At 44.0% G+C, this 25,990-nt stretch overlaps 3 protein-coding genes and 2 non-coding genes across 10 annotated transcripts; 3 read left to right on the top strand and 2 right to left on the bottom strand.

The window, feature by feature from the left end:
- Positions 1-67: 67 nt before the first annotated feature.
- On the top strand, positions 68-17,428 carry Ntan1 (N-terminal amidohydrolase 1). 4 transcript variants are annotated; one of them, NM_137511.4, is made up of 7 exons: positions 68-210; positions 15,528-15,885; positions 15,976-16,158; positions 16,223-16,431; positions 16,494-16,655; positions 16,718-16,831; positions 17,097-17,267. In NM_137511.4, the coding sequence occupies exons 2-7, from the start codon at positions 15,633-15,635 to the stop codon at positions 17,106-17,108; spliced, it is 933 nt and encodes a 310-aa protein (NP_611355.2). In that variant the 5' UTR covers positions 68-210; positions 15,528-15,632; the 3' UTR covers positions 17,109-17,267. The 4 variants fall into 4 exon arrangements, with proteins under 4 accessions (NP_611355.2, NP_001163199.1, NP_725811.1 ...); NM_166300.3 differs by lacking the exon at positions 68-210 and adding an exon at positions 5,514-5,766; NM_001169728.2 differs by having other exon boundaries at positions 68-214; positions 16,718-17,428.
- A 59-nt stretch (positions 17,429-17,487) lies between these two features.
- Positions 17,488-18,096, bottom strand: CheA56a (Chemosensory protein A 56a; the record flags this gene model as incomplete). The annotated part of the gene is made up of 2 exons (NM_001032267.1): positions 17,488-17,976; positions 18,043-18,096. 2 exons carry the CDS (start codon positions 18,094-18,096, stop codon positions 17,488-17,490), a joined length of 543 nt encoding a protein of 180 aa, NP_001027438.1.
- A 397-nt stretch (positions 18,097-18,493) lies between these two features.
- On the top strand, positions 18,494-18,564 carry tRNA:Gly-GCC-1-9 (transfer RNA:Glycine-GCC 1-9). Its single transcript has one exon. It is a non-coding gene; the product is annotated as a tRNA-Gly (tRNA).
- A 97-nt stretch (positions 18,565-18,661) lies between these two features.
- Positions 18,662-18,733, bottom strand: tRNA:Trp-CCA-2-2 (transfer RNA:Tryptophan-CCA 2-2). The gene has a single exon. It is a non-coding gene; the product is annotated as a tRNA-Trp (tRNA).
- Positions 18,734-19,019: 286 nt separating this feature from the next.
- CG30122 (uncharacterized protein) lies at positions 19,020-25,962 on the top strand. 3 transcript variants are annotated; one of them, NM_137510.4, is made up of 10 exons: positions 19,020-19,471; positions 19,673-20,443; positions 20,551-21,402; positions 21,469-21,950; positions 22,019-22,147; positions 23,349-23,520; positions 24,005-24,864; positions 24,927-25,098; positions 25,166-25,236; positions 25,304-25,962. In NM_137510.4, exons 1-10 carry the CDS (start codon positions 19,330-19,332, stop codon positions 25,466-25,468), a joined length of 3,816 nt encoding a protein of 1,271 aa, NP_611354.2. In that variant the 5' UTR covers positions 19,020-19,329; the 3' UTR covers positions 25,469-25,962. The 3 variants fall into 3 exon arrangements, with proteins under 3 accessions (NP_611354.2, NP_001163197.1, NP_001163196.1); NM_001169726.2 differs by having other exon boundaries at positions 25,163-25,236; positions 25,307-25,962; NM_001169725.2 differs by having other exon boundaries at positions 25,163-25,236.
- Positions 25,963-25,990: the final 28 nt, after the last annotated feature.

Genomic DNA, 25,990 nt, shown 5'->3' with positions numbered 1-25,990 from the left:
ACAGCTGTTTGGTATCTTTTTGGCTGCGGTATTTCAGGTGGGCTTTTAAGCTTACCTGCAAACGGTCTTACTTATTGCAAAAATAAACAAAAATTGCAACGCTAGCAAGTGGAAATTGACGAATTATTATTTAACTATGAGCTTAAACTGTGAGCTGTGAGGAATTGTGAAAAGTGCACGAATCGCTGAACTATTTGGTGCTATGTAAATGTTAGTGAGTACGCAAGTCTAGAATCATATGTTTGTACCAAACAATAACAAAGTGCGGCCAATTGCATTTTGACCATAATTCCATTAACAAATGCCTAATTGTTGCTTAGTCACATTAGTTTCGGGGCTCAAAAAGTCATAAATAATGCCATTAATAAGCGGAGCAAATGTTACGCCTGTTTTGGAAGTTTCCCGCACTCTTTTGTGCGGTCAGCGCATCGCGTGGTTCCGCTGAAAACTTGTGGCCCACTGTAATTTCCCAATCCACGCGACTTTTCCTGGCCATTATCGAATTATTAATAGCATGTGGGTGCAATTTGTTGATGCGGACTACTAATTAAGCAGGCAGCTTGATCGTACGGCTGTCACATTTTAGAAACTGCTTGGAACTTAGCTCAATAATCAACCCTCTTTTTAACAATACGATATGAACTTATATGATCAATTTGAATTAATAGTTTAAACACATATTATCAGACTCATTAACTTACAACAAATGTAGCTTATCAATATACCCAACAAAGATACCTTAGAAAGATAAGATTATGCTATATAATAGATATATATGAATCCCCTTTGTTTCCAAAACATTTACACGAAATGAGAAAGTACATATATCGTATATCGTATATCGTGGGAGCCCAAAACTGGAGCATTGATCCTAATCCCAAGCTGGCTTCTTCGCTGCCACTAAACAAACAGTTGCATTTAATGAACCAATTTCGCAGTTGGCCTTTACTGTCTATCACGGCGGCATCGAAAACGGCCAAACTAAAAGTCTGTGGAGGAGTGAGGAGAGGAGTGGGTAGATTAAGGAGTGCTTCGCCCAGGCTCCGGGCACTGGCAATTTGGCGTAAATCTCGCTTGATCTTGGGAAAAGGTAAATAGAAAAGCAGCCAAAATCAAACATTAATGAATCTCTACGGCTCAGGGCTTAAATTAAGCCAAGCAATCGCGCCAAATCGAAACACGCAGCCACGAGAAGCCAAATAAAAAGCAGGCAGAAAGCCAGAGACTGCAAGCCATCGCATAAATTGGCCTGGGCTGGAGCCAAAGATTTCATTGTTGGCCATTGCTTATTATGGCCGGGCAGCGGATCTAGGCCTTCATTAAACGGCCAAAGGCAGCGGCTGCAGTTGCACCGGGAGAAATGTCACCAAAGTTGGTAGGCTACAGTTCTTAAATGATACTCAGTCCAATTAAGTGACCTTTTTTAATGCCTTATCTTTAAGATGTGTATTTAAATAAACCCTTTTGAAACTTTAGCACATCTTGCATACACGGCTTTTTCTCCCTGTGTACAATAGAGCCTTATTTCAACTTTGGTCCGCGAGGCTAGTGCGTGAGATATGCATTATTTATCTAGCGAAATTTTTCTCATTGCTGCAGCGGCAACTTGTTGCAGGCAGACTTCCTGGTTTCTTGGGCCCAGCTGCAGCCACTGCAGCCCAGCCAGGCCAGAAATTCCAAAATGATACGAATAGTTTGTTTCTGTCGGGAGATAGCGAGAAATATGTGGGACATCCTGAGGATCGTTGTCTTCTCTTTTTTTATTTTTTGGGGGGGAGCTGGAGATGGGGATGTGGATAGGGATTACGAGTTAGGGGTTAGCTGTTACCCATTGCCGGGTTGCAACCTGCACGTGCCTCGCCTCGCTGCGCCGCCTGATTGAACGATTGAAAGATCATCACCCGGCGCAAAATATCTGGCTGTACATAATGATGATGATGAGGTGCAAATTGCCGCTGCCATGAAATTGCAAATCAACTCTCCTGACTCCCGATTGCACTTCATTCTAAATTGTTTGCTCAACCCAGCAGCTCAGCCGTTTTGGCACTTCTTTCGCGAATCCTCCGGCGCCGGTGCAAAAATTGCAAATCGAATTTGCCAATTGCCGTGCTGCCTTCGCATCGCTCCACTCTCCGGTTGATTTGTTTTTGTGGTTTGGCCACGAACCAACCGCATTGCCCGCAAAACGGCAACAATTGCGAACCCGCCCTTTAACAAGCATTTAGCTTGCTCCGCCAAGCTCGTGACCCATTCCCATGCCCATTCCCGCTGCCTAGTGGCCAAGAACTTCTCCAATACGCCGGGCATGTTTATGACCCGGCTCGAAATTGAAGTGGAAATCGGTTAGCAAGCAGTGGGTTCGCTTTTCGATTTGTTTTTATCGCTCCACGCAAGCGCCCTGAATTTGCATATTTCTGCCTGCATTTGAACCCTGAACTCGAGGGGCCAAAGGAAATGCGATCCCAAAAAAGTGAGCAGGAAGACAGCGGCGTTAGTTCGCTCCTGGCGGAAATACTTCCCCTATGACGGGAAAAACAAATAAATAACCATAATTAAGGCTTGTGCTTTAATTAACACCACTGAACTTGGGCGACACAACTGGCATAGTAAGAAATGATATTTCTGGAAGCCGGAAGCAAGTATACTCTTTTGCATTCGATACAAATAGAATATAAATATTTGTATTCATGCTTATAATAATAAGTTAACTACTTATTATTATATAATAATAATTATAATTATATAATTATAATATAACCAATAAAAACAAGTTAAAATATAACTTTAATAATCATTAAAATACCATCTTTATCTTTAACTATTAACTAGTTCACATTATATGCTCCAATTTACCCTACCATGCAACCTATCACAATTCGCAATCAAATAAGAACTTCCGGTCCACTCAGCGAGTGTTTTATGAATGAAAATCTTGTCTCATTGTCTCAGCCAGCTCCTCATCCCCATCCCCATCTCCATCCACATCGCCATCATCATCGCTGTCCAGCAGTCGATCTCGATGTCCATCGTCCGATGGTCACGCTCATCGCCAATTAGTGCAATCAACAGTGCGGCTGAGATGGTGGGTGCGGTTTTTCTGGACCTCAGTGACTGGGTGCTTCATCGGGTTGCATTTGGTTGGACCTCAACCTAGGCAATTGCTAGGGAAATCTTACAGAGTTCACTTGATAAGATTAATTGACTCGGCCTCCCTTCGGTTTGTCAGCTAAAATGTAACACAATCCCTGGTGTAGTGGTAGAAACTTTAAGCTATTGAAATATTAATATGGGGCTTGGACCTACAAAGTACCAATCCTAACTTCGCTTAAACCAATATTCATTCAAAGAGTTACCTATCATAACTTACCATTATAAACTATCATAACATACTTATACAAATATACTAACTTCAATTTAACTGTGGATAGTTTTGGCGTCTTTCTTTCAAATTTAATGACTTATAAAAGACTTAATTTTCCCATCAAACTATTAGTATTAGTATTATTATTAATATTATCCATATACTCTATAGGCTTCGAAAGAAATCCTTCTATCTTTCAGATACTTCTTAACGATATAAAAGTTTACAGTTTCATAATATGCAAAACTAGTTGCAACAATGTTGTACAAGCGAATTCGCTGCGATTAAACAGCATAATTAAAACGATCAGATATTGCAAAAGTCGAATGTACATTTTATTGGCTATTGCGACCAGCAGCTCGTTCAATTTATAACGTACCCCCTCGATAAACTCAACCATCCCAATCGCTTGGCCTAGCAACTGCAGTCAATTTCAAACACATTTGCAATTTGTCAAATTTTGGTAGCCAGTGCCAAGATAAATTAATTTCGGCATCGATTTGATCGCTTGTCTCTGTGGTCATTTTGCATGGCTGTGTGAAATGAAGGGGGCGGGGTGGCTAAGTTTGGCTAAGACCATGTTAGCCACAAGCCAACATGGCTTGGCTCATTGTAAATGTGCTTTAATGACCACCGGTCAGCAAATCTCATTTTTTGTCGACGGACCGCATGCTGCTTCACACACACACACACACATACACACACACACGCTCTCGTATGCTGAAAGAGACGGGCAATGGGGGCGAGAGAAAGAGAGGGCGCGATAAGAGCTGCCTTGGCACGAAGATTTTCTGGTACCTGGTATACCCCCTCGTGAAACGCCCCTGCGTCCATCACTGGCCAAAATAATGACCACTGTCCACATGGTGCAAAATTAGACATATTTCCTTCTTTACTTCGGGTGTTATCTGCCTGCACCGCCACGCCTCCCTCCCTCCACGATATCTTCGTTCACCTTTTGCATTTTCAACACCGAAAAGTTTTACATTCGGATTTTCCGCAACTGCTGAGAAAAATGACATTACAAATTGTGGGACATTTGTCTAATTAAATCCCTGCCTGCTCCAATAACAAGAGCTTAGATTACAATCTCACAGCGGTGCGTAATGGCTTTTGAGCCAACTTCGGCATGAAGTGGTCATTGTAGGGAGGGGGGAGGTGGAGGTGTGGAAAAGGTTGCATTTTGGGCTAAAATGTTGGCAAAATTGAGTTGGCAGGAGGTCGGTATGCGAGTGATAGAGGGCTGCAATTTGTGCTCCAGTTTCGGGGGATTCTTTGTAAAATTAAACACTCCACAATACAATCTATTTTCATTGGAAACTTCATCACTTCTAGGGCTTAAGGCCAACAAATAGCTGTTTAAGACGAGCTTACTTATGTATGAATAAAAATATGAAATCTAAATATTATTCTAGACTTATAGTAATATGAAACAATGCATTTGTAAGTCGCTTGATTCCATGATAAGGAGTAAAAACAATTTTAGCCCATATTTTTATTACCCTTGACCAACAGATTTATAAAAATGTAATGCACAGCTGATACGCTTAAATTAGATTTATTTCTATGGTTATAAATTGGCATAACTCATAATTTCTTTCATAAAAGAACCCTTTTTTTTGACTTTTACTTAAAATATAGGGGCATTTGTTGCTGGTACATAAAGTACTGGCCACTGACCAATTAGAAGGAGCACAGAAGTGCAACCCCAACTGAATGAGTGACCACTTAGAAAAAAGACCGAGTGGCACAGTGGACCGGCACTTGATGAAATTAAGATAAACTCAAACAATAGCCACTCCACTCAGTTTCAATCGAGTTGGGATTACTCATCTAGAGGGAAAGCACTCAATAGCCAACTGATAAGAACACGTGTTGCTCCAGCCGCCGTCCCGCTCGCACCACTCCAGAGAGGCTCCACAAGTTGGGAGAGCGAGAGGCTCGTTGCCGTTGAGCTTGGCTCGGGAGAGAGCAGCGACTCGTCGTGGGGTCCAATTAGATTACCGGCAACAAGCATGCGCTCCCTTTCTGCCCAACGCACGCTCAACTGAAAACTGTTCCAAAGGCTTTGGCGCTGGCGCTTCTCTCTTCTATTCTCGCCGAGTGTCTTTTGGGCCCTCCATTCGCCAGTCGACTTCGACTTGGACTTTCGGCTCAGTTGCTTTTCAGTCTCTTTCCGGTTTGCGTCTCGTCGTCTCGCGGAAACTTTGGCGCACACGCAGTTCCAGACAAATACAATTTAGAATTAAATAATATTTAAAAACACAAGTGTTACTAAAAGTTTCCTAAAAAACGATTGTTAAGAAATGCCGATGGCTTTGTGAAAATCAGTGAAGATAACAATCCTTAAGCTAAAGTCTATATACATAGATCTCCTATAGTGCAGTGAGAAATTGGAATTCAATGTAAGTTCTAGAAGCTAATGCTCAAGAAAGCAATACAAAGTACATAAATTTTAAAGATATATCATTTTTAATACAACTAATGTGCAAGGAAGTAGTAAAGTCAAGGAATTCTTTTTACATTCTTGAGTATGTAGAGATATGTTCAAAAAATGCTTTCACCATCCTAGAAAAATAAGTCGGATTTTGCCAATTCCGAGGTATGGTAACTTCTAACGGAGCCTATGAGGTTATTTATATGCCTCCAAAATAATAATCTATGTAAGCCAACGAAAGTGAGTTCTGCCTATCTAGCAGACCATCCGCTTCCAGATTCAAATTCTCAGTTTTAGAAGGAACACTCACGAAATACAAATGCCTTCTTATCTCGCATCGCTTGAAGATCGTTAATATTTATGGAATATACATAGAGGATGGGCATCCGAGCTGCGAGAAGCTGATAAGCCGACGACGCTGATTATTCAGTAATATGCATCAGAGATCTATATTGTGTTGCTCCATTCAGTTAGCAGCGTTCGCAGGCGGCTTATCTTCGATTTTCCCGACGGGTTTTCCCCGCCTATCGATCACCATTCGAACGTTCCCCGTTCGAAATTAATAACTTTTGTGAGAACAACTGGCAGCGACAACGAGCAGGCGCGCACAGTGAAATCATGTTCGAGTGATTAAATTAATTAATGATATAGACACACTGCGCAATAGTGTCCACGCAATCGCAGAAGGAGTTAGAGATCTTCGCTGTGCAGATCCACAGACTTGTCGATCCTGCAGCGACCAACGCCACATGATGCGGATCGGTGGATAGCTGGATCGCCTGGATACCGTGGCCAGAACCAAGACAAGACCATCTGAAGTTGCAGAGGCGAGCAGATCGTTGTCTTAACTTGTCGTACACGATGTCTTATACGTGTAGCAACAATTTATTTCACCGGCCAGTGGATCGATCGCCAGTGCAATCGATGATCGTGGGCTCTGGGAAAAGGAGTCTGAGGATCCGGCTATCCCTGGCGATCAATCAAGCCCGGCTAGATGATCAATATTAGCAGGTCTAAAAATAATTGTAGACTGGCCATCTCTGTCCATATAAGATTGGAGAAGAAAAAGAGGCGAAGAACAAGTAACTAAATGGGTTCGTTTAGTTTTCAACTGATAGTCGGCTACACTGTTGTGTTTGTGTGTTATTTAATAGGCAGGCACATAATATAGCTAAATAAAAATAGATTACATTTTTAGTTGAGTCAGGAAAAAAAAAAGAAACTTCTCTAGATGCCCGTGCTTTCATTCGCTGATAGGAAGTACGTAAACAAATGATTAATTTAATTTAATCATTTTGCATTATGCCGATACTGACAGATTTAAAAGTTAATGCAGTTAAATTAACTCATAATAATACAAATATAACAAAGAAAATATTGCATTTATTTTTTACAAGATTGTAGCTTACATGTGTTGAATATATAAAAACACCTTATATATATAAAAAAAAACATTGATAATACAACGGTGGACAACATATGTCTCTATACGAAGCATGAGTCAGATCATCTCAGTAAACTTCAGTCAGATGTCGGGAGATCTAATTTGGCTTGCCTTTTAGGTTTGTTAAGACTTTACGACTTGTGTAATTAGTTTTTCCCTCGAAGATCTTTTATGGCGACCGCCAGACTCCGAGTAATATGTACGTATATAGATATGGATGTGCTAACGCCCCAAATAGCCAACTCTCTCCCAGTTACATTGGGTGTTCCAAAAAAAAAAAAAAGGGAAAAAACACAAAACTAAGATGCCATTAAAAATTGGAGTAACTGTTTTTCCAACTAATATCTGTGTCCAAAGCGCTAATTGAAGGCAACTTCACAACTTCATAGGCGACTCTCCCAGCAGCCAGCTCCTCCGGGTCAAGGGTCAAAGTTCTTTCAGTTTGTGCACGTGTGTGTGTGTGTGTATTTGTGTGATTTCCTTGAGACAATGGGGGCCGAAAAAGAGCTCGTCGCCTGACTGACTAACGACAAGTGCCCGTCCAGTGTACACCCCTTTTTCGAGTAAGCTGTCAAAGACGGGCCTGTTGGCCAAAAGCTTGTTTACAGCCTTCGATGCCGATGCCGATGCTGAATTAATTAAACTAACTCCGAGCTGGACTGAAGGCATGGGTAACCCCCGGTGGCAGCCAGGTGAGTGCAGCTCAATTTGTGCTCTTCGAAATTGGTCAGTGTAACCCGAGGACAATGACTTGGACCGCCTGCGACTCCCTTTTATGGCCCCAAAACTTGTCTGCTCGTCAGAGGTCCTTGCAAGAAAAGGACATAATTGCTGCAATAGATTCTCGACAGAAGTTGAAAGGTTGCATCAGCTGAGGATGTCCTTACAGGGACTAGAAAACGGCAATGAAATTTACACATGGTTATAGAAAATCAAACCATTTACCTTCGGAGTATTTGTTTTCTGCTTAAACTTATAATTACCAATTTCGTATACATATATGTATGTTACATTGTGGTGCTTCTGAGTCCTTTCACTAATCTAACTCAGCCTTAACCATCTCATTGGCCAACATTTTAATTTCCTCCTGTGACTTTGTGAGAGGAGGAGGGGTCACAGATTTTCTAAAGCTTCGGCAACAACATCATCCACCTCCTCATCTATTTTGTGTGCGATGGTCTATTGATTGGAATATTCATTGAATAGTTTCTAAGCTGATTTATATGCTATTGTGTGTGTGTGTGTGTGTGTGCTGTCGATTTAATAAATATTTAATTTCAACTCCGGCCCCGTCTGCTGATGGCTCCTAAATCCACACATAAAAGATTCAATCAGCGGAAGGAGCACGGTCCAGTTGGAGGCCAAAGAGCCGACGATGATGATGTTGTTATAGCCGGTGTGCCTGACCGCCTGCCAGCCTGCATTCACGTATTAATAATGCCGGGCAGCGAATAATCCGCAGAGCTCCCGAGACATCGTAATTTGCAAAATGCACAATCGCTTCCTATAAATCAAACCAAGGAGACACACCGTCCAGCAGCCTCGACGAGAATCTATTCAGATCTCATCGCTCAGAGCTGAAATATTCATGCATATATATATTTCACCTGGCCAAATCACAAAGGTTTCTTTCGAAAGCCTTTCAAAACGAAATCAAGCCGAATAGCTGCCACGTCGTCAACCGCTATCAATCTCAGGTGAAATGGAGCTGCGTCCGCCGGCCATTAGATGCTCCCAGCTACAACATCCCGGCCAGCAATGGTCCATTCTGTTAGCAGGAAACCAGGCAGAGCCATCCAATCTCCCACAATTCCAACCAGCTTCGCAGTCATCGCAGACCGAGTTGCTCCGCTCAAAGGAAAGCGCCCGTCGCAATAGATCGCACATTGCAGATAGAGGCGTGCCTGCCACTCCACTCCACAAAATCGAGAAGTGACAAATCTCGTGGCGAAATCTATATACCCTAGAAATGAATGGAATTAAATGTTTGTATATGGATAATAGTTCAGTCACCATACGTTTGGTTTCATCATTGATTTAAAAGAAAATCTTCAAGGAATATATATATGATATGATAATAGGATATGATGTTGTAATGAGTTGATCCTTAATATTCAAAAGTACGCTTTTGGATGGAGAATATATTCTGGTAATTCCTGTGACTTTCCAAATTGATAGTTTAAGATTTGGCAAACTACAAATTGACGAAAATGTTCCAAGAAGATCCCTAAAGTCTCCAGTGATAACCGTGATAACATGCCACCCGTTTCAAAGGGTATACAAAAGGCAAAGTCAAACAATGAGCTGCAATTTCTGGCCACAAAGGATGAACGCATCGCGTACGCCGGTTGGGGGAAGAAAATAAAATAAAGGAGGCAAAGAAGTGGCAGGGAGGGGAAGAAAGAAGACGAAGAGAAAGGAGTTGGGGACAAGAGCAAGAGAAGCGTTGGGATAGATGGAGTCGCGGAGCAGCAAGAGTCGCACATTCGGCGAGCGCCTTCAGCAGTTGTTATAAATTATAGTGCCGCATGCGGAATGAATGCCCAAGATCAAACCGGTGGTGCACACATACTATATAGCCATGCATCACCGTACCGGTGCGGTGAGGGAGGGAGGGTCGATTGGGCGGTTGGGCGGCTATAAAAACAAACCTCCGCCCCCGCACGTAGTCATTTGTGGTTGCTGTTGTTGTTGTTGTTACTGCTGTTGCATGCCGCCTGTTGCATCAAAATATTTAGCAGTGTACCGCTATGAAATTTGGTATTCCAAGACGTACCAACATGCCGCCTGAGTGGTGCAGAGCACTGTAAAAAAAATCAGGCAAACATCCTTTTAAAAAATATTAAATTAATGCAGCAAATACATAGGTCTGTAAGGTTTTACCTTCTTACTCCATATTTTTGATCCAACTTAAATTTGTGAGAATTAAGAAAAATTCATTGCTCTTTTCTAGCTTCGTGAATTAAAATGATTACTTTAATCTACATTTAAAATTCAGCATTTAAAATATAAGATTCAAAATACTCGTACATTTTTTTGTGTGTGTTTTTGGCAGTGGTGCTGCAGTTGGGTTGCCATTACCATTACCACGTTGTAGGCATGTTGTAAATGCCAGCCGACTGCTGTGGACTTTTGTCGTTTTTTGCTGCTGCAGTTGTTTTGTATATATGTATGTCGGTGTGTGTGCTTTTTGGCCATAAAAACAGAAATGAGCCCACGGAAAACATGTCCAATTGCGCTAGCAAATATTCAACGCTGGCGGCGCATCAGACAAGACCAGATGGGCAATCCTTGATCAGAATTTGCGGGAATTCGAGACTACTAGGAGATATTTTGGCGCAAAGACGCCTTAAAATTAGCTAAAAATTATATGAAAATATTAATTATAATCTTAAAGATACTCAGATACTGCGCAGATAAATCATGATCGCTTGCAAAATGAAATTTTCCGATCACAAACGAATTTTGTTGAAATTACAGATTCGCGGCTGCTCAATAATAATCCATAACACATATCAACAGTGCGGCGATTTTCCGAGAATTTCGCAGCTAATTTTTTAGTACGCGTAGCGTTGAGCGCAGTCCATAAAAGCCAAACGAGTTTAACTTAGTTAGAGTAAGTCAGACTTTGGTTTCAGCTAATGCAAACCGACGGCGGGTTTTGTTTGACGAGTGCAACTGCGGAGGAGAGGACGACAAACAAAGTGCCGCGGTTGTCAAGCAGCAACAGCAACAATATCACAGAGACAAGAAGGAATGCTTCAGTGCAGTGGCTCGACTATTAGATACCCATTACTCGCATTTCTTCACCTTCAGATGCAGAAGATATTCTACTTACGGACAGGACAAACGGACAGATTAACGGACAGACGGACATGGCGTTCTCGATCAGCCATATATGAAGTTCAAAAGGATCTGTCTGCCTTCATAGCCCAGCATGCCCAGCATACTACTCTGCGAGTAGGGGGTATCCAAAATGTAAATACAAAAAAATAAAACCGAAGACAACGACTGCGTTTGGTACTGTGTGCTATGCTAATTACTGGACATGACGGCAGCGCATTGCTTTCGGAATCGACGGACCCCAACCACATCGAAATCCATGTGAACAAAAGGCGCAAGCGTTTACGCACACTCCGCTCCGCAGTCGCATTTGCATTTGCATAAGCAGCCATAAAAACAAAATAAGGAAAAACAAACCAACTGGCTGCCAAGGCATTCGCTAAAAAACAAAAAAATAAAAAAAATCAAATGTGGAGGCAGCGGCAACTTAGCAGATACTACACGACAGCAACAACGGCAGACGATCCCAACTTAGTAATGGGACAACGGACTTACTCAGAATTCGCCTTTCTTGGGCCGCACTGTTGTGTGAAAATGAATTTCCTTTTCGGCCAAGTCGAGGGAATTGTGCAATGCAAATGCCGCCAAATAGGCCATTTGTCCCGAGCGACTAAATAACTTACTAAATTGGATCTTTGTCGATGGGTTCTTAACTAATATACAACTGGAAGAGGCCACCATTACTTGTTTATTACAGGTTTTCTTAAAACTTCAAAGTCTACGAAGCAAATAAACCCTTACAAAGATAAAAGATACTTTCAAGAATCATTTACATACTTTGGTTAGATCAAAATTAACCATGTATGGTTTAGTTTCTTACCTATTTGAAGGCAATATTATCACACATTTCCAATAACATAACCAATTCAATTCCATTCTATTCTATCCTCACTCGTTTGAACGTATATATTGCCATTCAACTGTCGAATGATTGACAGCCATAGGTTTCAGTTATTTTTTTATTGCATTTCTAAGTGAATGAGGCGATGACAGTACGCGTATAATGAACCTATCATCATTAATCATTATCTGGATGAAATAGAATCATAAAATTGAATTACTGATTCAAGCCACGACGGGGAGCACGACGATCGGTAATTCTAATTAGAGCTATTCAGGAAATCTTCGACTATAGACTTTGGATTTTTGTCTTAGCCAACCGTACATGTATTTCCATCTTCCACAGCGATTCAGAGTCGCTGGTTTAGACCAAAGTTGGCAACAAAAAAAAAAACAGAAACGACACGAAAAACATGGCCAGAAATGTCAACTTGAATTCGGTCTATTCCTTCGCTTGTTGTTATTTCTTTTGGCGGATTTTGGCATCCCAGAAAGTTGTAACCGCCAGGGAGGAACACGAAGCCCAGCTTCCACTCAATGTTAACTTTCGATTTCCTCCTCTTTTTTTTTGCTTTGCTTTTCTTTTTCCATGGGTGACCATTTCTTGGGGGAACCCAGCTCAGCTCAGCTCAGCTCGGAAGGTAGCCGGGCTCACGATATTTGCGTGCCAAAGCAAAATTGTGTGGAAGTCAATTGGCAGTCACGTTTGGCCAAAACCATTGGACCTGGGTCTTGGACCACGGCCAAAACAATCCACTGCAGATGGGCCAAATTAAATTGTCAGTGCGGCATTAAATGCCAGATTATTGGGGATCAACACAAGTGGGGGGCAGAATCAGCTCCACTGTCTGTATAGAGTTATCTTTCGATTAACAAACGATTGAAATTAATTTTACAATATTTCCGCATGCTGGCCATGAAATGTGTGGAAAACAATGACAATTGCAACAGCATCAGCAACTGCAGCAGCATCAGCAACTGCAGCAGCAGCAGCAACAAAAGGAAAATCACGAACCCGGAAGAAGGCCTTCAGATTTGGCCAGATCCAAGTGGCTTTGCTTTGATTTGATTCCTCCAACTCCTCCGCTCGCTCTGTCACATCACATGTTGCTGTTGGCTTAAGTTTCCCGCCAGCAATTTCTTCATTTTGCCCGGAATTTTGGCCAGGCGGAGAACCGAACCGGTTGTGTTGCAGCTTGTTTTTCTTAGCTGAAATTTGTTCGCGCTCTCGTTGACAATTGTGTTGTGTAAAAAAAAAAAGAAGAAAAAGGGCTGTCTAAAAGAATTTCAAGTGTGCGGCCAGCTTGTTCAGACACGAGGACAGATGAGCCGGATGGCTGAGGCTGGGTGTAAATTACTTGGCCAAAACCAAGAAGCAAGAGCCAAGAACCAAGAACCCAAAAACTATGGGCCAAGAAGAAAAGTAGCAGTTGTAGCTGTTGCTGCTGTCAGTTGCAGTTGCAGTTGCAGTTGCTGCCGCCGCCGTTGTTGCACTCGTCAAAATTGCAATCAATCATGTGGCCAAGAATGCCCGGCCACAGTAGACAGACAAATGGAACCTGTTTTCTGGCCGGGCTATCAGTGTTAAATCTACAAGATCATTTTGCCAGCTCGGCCACAAACCCATAATTTGTGATTGTTATAAGCCAGAACAGAACCGTAACGAGTTCTACGGACCAGTCCGTGCTCCTAATAGACTCGTCGCCGGCCTAATGAATTGAATCGTTTCTGATGGCCTTGTTTGTTGCGTTCCTTTTCTACCACATTTTTGTTCGTCTTCTTAGCCATCATACCCGTTCGACTGCCATCGATCAGCACGGGATTGGGGGACTCCTCTTTGACTAGCTGAGTGGGATTTCTTGGGATTGTGCTTGGCTGGACGGCCTATCAGGTGGAGGGAATCTCTGGCCCAGGCACGAACTGACTGGCAAGACCGCCCGCTCAGCCAGAGTCAACAGAACTTTTGGGTCTTTGATTAGGAATCGGTTTTGGTGGAAAACTCGGTCATCCTGCCTCACCTACATAGATCGGCTGCATTTTGCGGTTCCTTTTCCTGCTTGGTTCGATTGCCTGGCTGGTTGGATTGCACAAAAGAAAATTCTACTTCCATTGAAATATGTTAAATAAAAGGACTTATACTACTTATATTACTATGAAGTTGATCAGTTTTGTGTGCAGATACAATATACAATACAATATCGTTTCGATACACTTGTGCTATATGCAATATCTTCACAAAATACTAGAGTATTTTACAACTATTATTTCTACACCTCTTTTCTCTCACTGTGACCATCCATCCTTTGGCTACGAGAGTGGAGCGAGCCTATCGCCAACTGTCATCATTTTCAAATTATTTCTCGTTGAATATCTAATCAAGATTCATGCATGATCGCGGCTAAATTGCTTCCAGGCAAGAACAGACCAGGCCGGACTCGGAGATGGAGACCAGCATAACAATTGCTATCCTAGCTGGGTTCCTGGGCCATCCAGCATCTAGCATCCAGCTTCAGAATCCAAGTCAAGCATCCAGAGCGGGCTCTTCACGTTTTGCTGTTTGATTTTTCCACAACGTTTTCCATTGTTTTCCGCCCCGAACGAAGTTAATAGTGTTGTTCCTGGTTGGGGATTCTTTGGGGCTTTGTTTGCTCTTTTGGTTTATTATTTTGTGTTCGTTTAAGGTTTTTTTTTGTTTTTTTTTGGGACAAGCATACAACGATTTTTGCATCGGGAATTAGCTCAGACAATTGTTTTTTGAGACATTTTTTTTTTGCGCTACCCATGTAATCATTTATGTTTATGAGCAGCCCCCCTTACGATGTGTTGTTACTTTGCTCGTATTCGCATATGCACTTATACTTGAACTTTAACTCGTCTTTATTTCACTTAATTGAAACTAGACAGCATCCGTAGGTAAATAATTCAATTAGCCGACGGGCGGTGACTCAAGTCGAGTTGCAATTGCACTCAGCGACAGGGTGATGTTGAGCATTATTAAATTCTACATATTAAATTTGTTGTTCATTTGATGGCTAATTCGCTGCCGCAGCGTCCACTTAATGTTTATTAAACTTTCGTGTGACATCTGTGACTTGGGGTGTTCGCCTCAATTGGCCGTCATATGGGCAGTGGTTAACACTCCGTAAATTGATGACCCCCCCGGTGGCCTTCTAATTGTTTCATTAGATTTCCACGCTGGAGAGACGCACGAGCCGGCCAAAATGGGAATCGATCCCCTTCTGGGCCACGCCTCTGCGAACCAATTTCAGGGTGTCCATTGTTGGTTAACCGGTGAGCGAATGGGAATCGAATCAGCCGCAGGCACCCAACTTTTGACATTTTTATTAGCACTTCTCGTTCGAGAGCTGGTTAAATTTACGAGTCAGTCGTGGCAGGATCGAGGTGTAAACATATTTCTCAGCTCCGGCTGCATGAAATTATTATCAAACATGCAAATCTGTGGCGGTTGCGGGCATCGTAAATTGATTTTTATGCTGCTGCTTCTGTTGAAGTTTGAGTTCCCAGGGGGGGGAAAATATACATACATATATCCCATATTCATTGGATTCTAAGTCATTTTGTGTTACCTCTACCGCTTCTAGTTTGCCTGCTACTCATCTTGCTCGAGAGCCAAAATCCAAGCAATTGAAAGCGAAACCCTTGCGAGAGGGTCAAGGAAGGATACAACAGACGAACAGACAGCCAGGATGGTGCTCGTGCTGAATGGTGTGCTGCAGGATGACTGCCCCATGGACACCAACAGCCTGTTCCTGCAGCATCCCGTCTACAGAGACTACGCCCAGCAGCTGCACTCCATTCAGGCCAAGTCGGTGGGTCCGGTGGGTCTGCTCTACGTGGGTCAGCGGGAGATGGCCGCCTCTGCCCCGCACGACAAGCACGTCAACATCATCGGTGCCGACGATGCCACCACCTGTATTATCGTTGTGGTCCGGCACTCCGGTAAGCATACCCAATATCCTTTGCCCCATAAATAAGCGTCGTTTGGCTCATTAACCCGTACTAATAATGTTTACCAACAATTCACGACAGGATCTGGTGCTGTGGCCCTGGCGCACTTCGATGGCAGCGGCGTGGACGAGGCTGTGTGCACCATGGTGTCGCGGGTTCAGGAGCTGGCCGTCGGCTATCCGGAGGGTCGCATCGAGTTGCAGTTGATTGGTGGCTATCGCGATGCCAAGGGATACGGCGAGGACGTATTCTTCAGCATTATGCGTGAGTTCATTTCTAAGCTGCGTGTTTTAGTTCTTATATGAATTTCATTTATCATTTTTCTCAGAATCATTCCACAATCACCTACTTGAAATCGATCTGACGCAGGCTTGCGTGGGCGAGCTAAATACCATGATGCGCGGCGAGATCAACTGCCCCATCATCTATGGAGTGGGCGTGAACATCAAGACTGGTGAGATCTTTCCGGCCTCCTTTCCAGACCGAGGACCCGACCGGGAGCTACGCGATGCTCGCATCTTCATGGGCGCGCAGTCGGTAAGTAAAGGCCAAAATTTCCCAATGAGTTAACCTGCTAATCACTTGGCTGTGCTTCATAGGTTCTGGATATATACGACTCCTCGCTGGGCATGCTACGCATTGGACCCTTTAACTACGATCCTTTGCGCGGCGCTGATCTGTGGCTATCACAAACGGATGAGTTTCTGTTGCAGCACCTGTCCTCCAGTCCAGACGTGGAGCCGCCTCACTTTGCGCCTCAGGTATGCATATACTATATACTATATGTTTCTGTGCAGACACATAAGTTTTTTTTTAATTGCAGACGCGTGCCACCATTAGGTTTATACAGGAGAATCAGTTCCCCGCCGTCACCGTTTTCAGGGACAATCGGCCGCGCTACTTCCGGCGGGATGACGCCACGGGCTTCTGGGTGCTGGTTAGATATTAAAGCTTATTTTAGTGTTTAGTTGTTACGCAGTTCGAAAATGTCGCAGATGTGTTAATTGACTGGTGCATGTGTTAATTGTCGCTGTCCACCGCAAATGCTTCTGCTTGCCTTTTGTTTAAGTTTTGATCGTTAAGTTGATTGTATTCGGCTGTAATTGTCATTGATTTCCTGATTAATTTGTATCTGCTGTAATTATCGGCCGATTAGCAATAGCAATTGATGAATGCGACATACATAATCTCTCTTCAATTAGATACAAGATTGAGTTCCGACGCTGGAGACGGTTGCTTGGGACGAGCCTTAGAAATGGATCTGAACTGGGAACGTAAAAGCGATATATAACGATAAATAATTATTACAATTCTATGTGCAAATGTGCATGTAAATATTTATGTGAACCCCATTAAAGAACCTATTACTATTTAAAAGAGATTCTTAGCTAAATATATATGCGCATATTCCGTGTAAACGAAACGAAACAATTTCGAATGCAATCATTTTAGCTGTAACTATAAACTGTAATCAAAAATGTAAGAAGAAAAATATATAAAAATGGCTTGGCTATACATACACACACACACAGAGAAATAATTGAGTTTTCATTTATGCCATATATTTTTTCGTGGTATTATAAATTTTTAAGACTATGTGATGATTTCTGCTATACTAATTGTTAACTGAACTCCACCAACACATTCGCCATTTTTTAGATACGAAATGGTGAATCTGTTAAGACCTTTAAAGACAATGGGTGGCCAATCTTCGGTAGAAACAACGCCGTTTTTCACAAAATATGTACCCTTTCGAAAAGGACACATTTCAGCACCGGTAGTGGGTAAATTCGATTCGGTCGATTTTACTAGGAAAAAGGAAATGTAGTAGCGATTGAAAAATTCGCAGGGTTTGCTGGCGGCGGCGTTCACGATTCCCTTGACCCAATATCCATTTTTAAATGCGTGGGATTCGAAAAGGACGTCGAACGTTTCGTCCAAGTCTTCTAAGAAAATAAGAGTTCCATTTATCATGCGGTTTCTACCGAGCAATCGTAGCTGGTATAGAAAAAGGGTTTCGGTACTTCCTTTTACGGCATCTATCGACTCAAAGCGGACTTCATAGTTGCTTTTTTTTGATCCCTAAAAATTAAAAATAAATATATTATTGCCACAAATTTCTTTATTGATTATTTTATTTATTCTTACCACTGACACTGTCCACAGGATCAAAAGGCTTTGTATCATCCACCAAAAAGACATATTCCTGAATTTAAACGCTCCAATTGCGAAATTTTGGATTGTGCATCTTTAACTTATAGATTTTATAGCGACATGAGTATGGCATGTCGATAAAATATATTTCAAATTTAATTATAAGTGAGTGTTAATGAGCACTTGTTCTGCTGAAGGGGCATGGCCACAATCGATGTTACAAAAGTTAGGAAGTTAGGATGTTATAACAAGTTAGGAAAATGGTATAATATAAAAAACATGCAGTTTTTCGTAATAAGTATATTAGCAACGCTGCGTATTAAGTTAGTTTTATTTCAGCATTACATTTTATTAATCAACCTTAAACTATTTTAGCAATTTATAGAAATGACCCAATGGATTTGCAATCCAAGCTTATATTGAAGGTAAGACATCTAGTATTTAAGCATCGGTGGTTCAGTGGTAGAATGCTCGCCTGCCACGCGGGCGGCCCGGGTTCGATTCCCGGCCGATGCAAATTTTGTATACTGTTTTTTTTTTTTGAAATCTTAAATTCGTATTTATTTTATATAGTTTGCAAACTAAAAATAATGAAAAAAAAACATCAATTGCTTGACCCCGACGTGATTTGAACACGCAACCTTCCGATCTGGAGTCGGACGCGCTACCGTTGCGCCACGGAGTCGTTGTTAATGCCTGTGCCAAACAGCCATTATACCTAAAGTCAATTTACGAAAAACACTTTGTTATGCAGGTTTTAATACTATTAATTATGTTTTGAAATAAACATTGACTTTGCCTATTAATTTTTATTGATATAGTATTTACTACAAATCATTCAATCATTAAATATTTTCTTGCAGCGCACATGCAAACGGTTGATGCACACAAGCGCCTTCTATCGCTAGTGATGTTCAGCCTGTTATCGATAGCCACCAAGCACAAGTATCGAACCCAAGCACGGTAGCTCTACGTTTTCGTTTTCCCAATCGCAGCCAACTTCACTTCAACGCGTTCGGTATAATATTTAGGTCCATTTATTTATTCGCAACAAATGCGAATGTAAAAACGAATATTGCGTTTTAATTGTGCGCGCACGGTGCTAGCAACCATTGCGACTTGACTACGGTGACATTTCCAGTGTGGGTGTCATTTGCCAGACAGCGTGATTTGGCCCGAAATTCCCCCAATTCAGTTTTTCACATCGCCAGCTTTTCAGCGGTGCACATTGAGTGAATAAGCGTGTGTGTTTCTGCCGCCAATCCAAATTGAAGCGCAAGAATGGATGTGGCGAAGCTGGAGAAGATGAAGGTGGTGGACCTGCGCAACGAGCTCCAGTCGCGCGGCCTGGACACCAAAGGAGTCAAAGCGGTGCTCGTCGAGCGCCTGAGGGCATATGTGGAAGGAGGAGCCGGCGACGGTGGTAAGTTTGTGTGTATGCGTCATTTGACCGCCCGATTGTTCCAGTGTGTATGTGTGTGGGTGTCACTGTGTGCGTGTGCTTTGCCGCGTCCAAGTCATGCTTGTGTTTCGGTTTCTGTTTGTGTGCGACTGAGCGTGAGTTAGTTGTAAGTTTTCCTTATATAATGATAAAGTAATCACATTTCACTTTTCCCGCGTCCAGAAAATGCGCCGGTCACACCAAGCCGCCGTCAGCGTCGCACGCGCTCTATGTCCCGCTCTCCATCGCCGGTGCAAGCTGCTCCCGTGGCCGCAGAACCAGTGCTCGATACTCTCGAAGAGGAGGAGCAGCCGGAGGATAAGACAGTGCCACAGCCAGAACCAGAAAGTGAACAGCCAGCAGCCGAGCCGGAACCAGAACAAAGTGAGCCGGAGGAAGCTGAGCCAGCTGCAGCAGTGACAGAGGACACAACCGTCAACCAAGCGGTCAATGAGGAGTCGCAGCCTGAGCCCGAAGAGTTTGATGAAAAGTCGGAGACAGACGACAAGCAGGAGACAATCGAAGAGGCAGTACCCGCCGTCGTACCACAGAATGAAGTGGCTGATGAACCCATGGAAGAGGATCATGATGCTGCCCCTGAGGAGCAGGAACCTACACAAACTGAGGAGCCTGTAGAGGAGAAACCAGCCGAGAGCACTGTGGCCGAGCATCAGTCAAATGGCGACAGCCAGAAAATGGACGTTGATGAGGAGGATTCGGCCGCCCCGAAAACGGCGGAGGAGACCGAGCCAGCAGCTAAGCCTGAGGATCAGCCCCCGGAACGCCGCAAGCGATCACACAGTCGGTCCAAATCCCGATCGCGCAGTGGCTCCCGCTCGTCCAAACATCGCGGCAGCGTAGGTGACAAGCGTGAGTCAAAGGCAGCGGCCGAGGAACGCACAGTTCCTGAGGACGAGCCAACCATCGAGGAGAACAAAGTCGGATTGAGCTGGCGTAAGTAGACTTGCTGTTTGCAACGAATTCGATACACACATTCCTTAACGTTCAAAGCTTGATCCATCATTCACAGTAACTAATATCCCTTTGTTTTTATATTCCAGTGGACTCTGACTTGCATTTACGCATCGACCCAACCACGTTTGCATCGGCCAAACCCCTGACATCGGAAATTTACTCGCTTATTTGGTCCGGAGCCCGCGCAAACTACGGAGTGCGCGAAGGCAAAGTGTGCTTTGAGGTGCGCCTTTCCGAGGAGTCGGTGCCGGAGAACTCGCACTACTTCCGCGATGAGCCGCATGTGCGAGGATTCCGCGTGGGATTTTCAATGCCCAAGAGCTCCTTGTTGCTAGGCGAGGCCGAGCATTCATTTGGCTATTGCGAGACCGGGCGTAAGGCTACTCAGAGCGAGTTTACCGATTACGGCAAGCCTTACCAGCTGGATGACGTTATCGGCTGCTATTTAGATCTGGAAAGTGAGCCGTGCACAATTAACTACACTCTGAACGGCGAGGATCTTGGAGTTGCGTTCGAGTTTGAGAAGAGCATACTGGGCGAGGAGGGAGCCCTGTTTCCGCACATCGTTACCAAGGGCTACGAATACTTAGTGAATTTCTCTGACACCGAGCAGCTGTTGGTGAATGCCGAGAGGCCCACGCGCAAGCGCCGCAAGCCACGTAAAGACGAAGACAAGGATAAGGACGACGATAAGGATGACAACGATGGCGAGAAGTGGAAGGTCTTGGACGAAGCCACGGCGGATGATGATGAGGTGGAGAAAAAGGATGAAGATGGCAAGGCTTCTTCGGAGAAAGATGAAGAGGAAGCCGAAGATCCTGAAAAAGCCAAAGAGGATGAGGCGGCGCCAAAAACGGAAACAGAAGCCGAAACTAAAGTCGAGGCTCCTGCTGAAGCTGCTAAGCCCGAATCAGAAGCTACCGAGGCTTCGGAAACTGGTGAGTAATGATTGATTGAAAATCAGTTATCCCACAAAATGCTAATATTTTGGGTTTTCCTTTTAGCTGAAACTTCTACCGAAAAGTCGTCAGAAACTGCAGCTGTGTCAAATGGTGATGCTGCTGCAGAACAGGCAAACGATGAAAAGGCATCTGAGGATAAGAAACCCTCCGAAAACAATGATGAAGAAGATGAGGATGGCCCCTCGCCGAACAAGCGACCCAAAACCGATGGAGATTCGGAAAAGGCTGAATCCGAAAAGGAAAAGGACAGGTCGCAGACGACCGAAGATGAGTACGAGGATGTCGTGCCCGAGCCAAGGGATACAGCTGCCCTGCTGGAAGGCTATGTATTGATCGGCTTAGTACCTGTCGAAAAGCTGGTTTCCGGTCCACAACGCGTCGGATCTCGCAAGGAGTGCGAAGTCATTTTACTGGTTGGCTTGCCAGGAGCCGGAAAGACCCATTGGGCCCATAAGCATGTGGCCGAGAATGCTGACAAGCGTTACGAGTTGATTGGACCCGACGCATTCATTTCAAAGATGACAGTAAGTTGGTTAATAAATGTACATAGCTAGGCGCTGAAGATATTCAGTACTGACCAATATATTTGCAGATCGATGGCGCCTCTCGCAAGACTGTGCACAAAGGTCGATGGGACAAGGTGTACGAGATATGCTTAAATAGCTTGGCGGCTCTGGAAGATATTGCCATGAAGCGGCGTCGAAATTTCATACTTGATCAGGTAAACCATTAACAAATGACCTACATACACCCGAAACAAAACACCAGCCCACAAACACACAAGATTACACTATGAACGAACGATAACCAAACACAAAACGAAACAAGCGAGAATTATACGTTGATGATGACTTTGGCGCCCACCCAACACACTGGGGCTCTGATCCCCTCGGGATTGAGGGGTTCCACCAGCGGGGCACAGCAATGTTGCGCTATATATTTTTTAATTGTACATTTGAGTATGCATTTTTTTTTTGCTCATCGCTCTAACTTAATAGAGTGCCCAAGTGCCCCTAGAAGGGGCACCAACGTGCAGGTATGTCCTAATTGTAAGTCGATCCGATAATTAGAGTGCTTAAGTTTGAGGCAGTAAGTATCTGTGGACTTCCCATTAGCTTAAGTTTTACGTGCAGGCGCAACAGTTGACGGGGCAGTTAAGAGGGAATTGTAAGAAAAGTGGGGATGGAAGTGGATATGGATATGGAAATGGCATTGGAGAAAGATGAGTGAGTGTAATGGAATGGAGTGAAGTAAAGTATGGAAGAAGGAGGAGGAGGAGGAGCGAGCGGCATGGATGCCACTGTAAGTAGACAAACACAAATCCGATCGACGAGTCGTTCGCCTACAATCTAATCACATATACGTATTAGTACCTACTATCTCTACTCTATCTCTCTCTCTAAATGCCAACTATTCTCATATATATGTATGTGTATCTACAGAAAGCTATGCGATGCTTCATCCTACAGCCAGCAGCACAGCCAACCGCGACTACTTTTCCCCCATAGTACATTCTGTTATCCTTATGCAAAGTATTAAGTCAACTGTTGTTAGATGTGGCCGGGTTAACATTAACCCGTCGCCGCCCCCTAGGTATTATGTTGGTGTGCGCGCACCGCTTCCGTAAGGCCCCGCTCCCTTGCCGGCGGAGTGTGGGCGGGAAGTGGGTGTCCCGCCGTGCAACAGGTATGTGTTAGATTATAAGCGCTGAAAGCAAGCGAGCTCAATGCGAGTTGGGTTCGATCCCGGTAGACCGAGGTCTCCAACCGAGCCGTATCATCAACGTGTTTCTCAAGTTCGACGACTGTCCCAACAACAACCAAACCAAATCCAACCAAACAACAACTGGCAGACAAAATCTGAACCCAATTCAACCAAACAACACCAACCAACCAACCGATCAACCAACTGTATTCTTGTAGACCAATGTGTATGCCTCGGCCCAGCGACGTAAAATGAAGGGTTTTAACGACTTCAAGCGAATTGCGGTCGTTTGCATACCCAGCGAAGATGAATTGAAACGTCGCATCGCCGAAAAAGAGGAAAAGGGAAATGCTTTTACAGTTAAAGAATCAACAATTAATAATTTACGAGGTAAATATTATCCACCACACCAAAGCAACGAATTGAAAAAAAAAATCCAGAATAATGTACGATCGTATAACTTATTATTCTACCTATCTAAATAAGGAGGCATTCTTGTTAAAATGAAAAACATTATAAAAACTTATGTAACGTATTTAGTTTGTAAGCAGCTGCACTTTATGTATCTATACGTAATTGTAACTGTAAGCCCTTCAAAATATCTCATAATTTGATTATTATTATTACCATTATTCATTAACATTTATTCTATAACAACCCCCACTTGGCAACTGGAACGTATAAAGGATGGACTTTATTCACAACTGGATTTCTTGAAAATCGAAATTTTTGCGCCCTTTTACGTTCGGTTGCCAAAGTTGATCCCTTCTTTCCCTCTATACTCCATCTACAATAATTCCTAATCTGTAATGATAATGAGCGATTTTAGCAATTGTGCAGCCTTATTGATGATGTACACGCAATCTTTTTCCAGCCAACTTCACACTTCCCTCGCTGGAGTTTGGCTGGTTCGATGATATAAACTACACGGAGCTGACTGGTGACGAGGCCAAGAGCGAGGTCAAGAAGTACAACGAGAAGGGCAAAAAGGCCATTGACGCGGAGAGGTCGCGTGACAAGAGATCCCGAGGAAGTCGCGACAACTATCGTCGTGATGACCGGAACCGGAATCGATACAATGATGACCGACGTCGTGATTATGGCGGCCAGCGGCACGAAAGTCGTTGGAGCGACTCCCGCAGGGGAGGCGGCGGTGGCGGTTACTCCAGCAATAGTGGTGGAGGCGGCAGTCGTGGCTACGACAATCGCCGCAACTACAACAGCGGTAGCGGTGGCCAGCAAAATTGGGTGCAGAACAGCCGCAGAAGCGGGTACGATGATCGCGGCTATGGTGGCGGTGGAAGCGGCAGTCGTGGATACGACAATCGCAACCGTGGATACGCAGGCGGCAGCGGTGGTGGTGGCGGCGGCGGCGGTGGTGGTGGTGGTGGTGGTGGTCAGCAAAACTGGATGCAGAACAACCGCAGAAGTGGGTATGACGACCGCGGCTACGGCAGCTCGCGGGACTATCGCGATCGAGACCGTGGCAACGACCGCAGTCGAATGGGCAGTAACGACCGGAACCGGGGCAGCAGCCAGAGTAGCTATCGCTCGGGAGGTGGTACTCATCAACAACGGGATTTTCGGCCTGGCCACCGCGACACCAAAGAAGATAGTCGCGGTGGCTATGAGCGGTCAGCTGGTCAATCGCTACCCAAGTATGGCAATAACACCGCTGTAGGCGGTGGCTACGATCAGTACAAGCAACAAGGTGGAGCACCTGGCGGAGGCAAGGTAAGTGTGCGACCAAATCCTCGACGCATGACAGCTGGCTAAGATCTCGATCGTTCCTGTAGGCCTCCCTTAGCGGCAAGTGGAGTACGTACAGTCAACACCATCAGCAACAGCAGGCGCCGCAGCATCAACAAACGGGCATCTGGCAGACTCAGCAGCAGTCACAACAATACCAACAACCTCAGCAAGCAGCGGCGGGCCAGCAACAATACTGGGCCTATAACCAAATGCAGAGTAAGTGACGCAGTGTTCGACTGCTTAAGGGCGAAGACTATACGAGTTATGTTGATTCTCCCAGCAGGTTATGGCAACCAACAGGCCTGGCAGAGTGCCGATCCGCAGCAGCAACAACAGTGGATGTCCTGGTGGCAGGTAAGCAGGAGGAGTCTTATGAAAGTCATTGGAAGCGAGAATACTAAAGATATTGTTTCTTTAACAGCAGCAGCAGCAGGGCTCTGGCGGAGCAGCGGCTGGGAATGCCAGTGGCGGATCAGGCGTAAATGTCGGCGGCGGCGCTGGCAATAATGATGGCGGTGCCGCCAATCATTACTGGTCTCAATATTCGTACTCCACGCAGTCCAATGCGGGTGCCGACAAGAAGTAGAATGCAGCAACACTATGCAGCCGTGTTCCACCAGGCCCAGACCCCTCTGCGTTGTCCCGAAAGGAGTTAACCACAAATCTGAACTAAACTTTATATAATAGTTTTAAACGATTAACGAACAGTAAAACAAAATTAATTTAGTTTAGCCAGTTTGGGCTAGTCGAAACCAAACAATTGCGAGGGCTAACCAAACCCTAAGTCAAAATTCTTACCTTACCTTCGGATGGATTGTACAAAACTAAGACTACATATATCATTTGAAATTGAACGTGAATGTTTCGCTTTTCATTTTCCACAACGCATTTTCTATATGACAGTGACGAAGCAATTGAATGAAACGCGGTCTTTACTCTGGCACTACGTATCTAGGCAGTACAACTTGTTTTAACGTTTATTACGATTATTGTTTTATTTTTTACAATCAACGCAAACAATTGAAATGAACGCATTAGAGAAGAAACATTAACGAATAAATCTATACATTGAAAAAATCTATTTAAACGATCTTATTACTGGGAAAGG

This window comes from Drosophila melanogaster, chromosome 2R, assembly GCF_000001215.4.
Source record: "Drosophila melanogaster chromosome 2R".
In the NCBI taxonomy this organism is placed as follows: domain Eukaryota; kingdom Metazoa; phylum Arthropoda; class Insecta; order Diptera; family Drosophilidae; genus Drosophila; species Drosophila melanogaster.
This window is presented reverse-complemented; position numbering and strand designations above follow the sequence as displayed.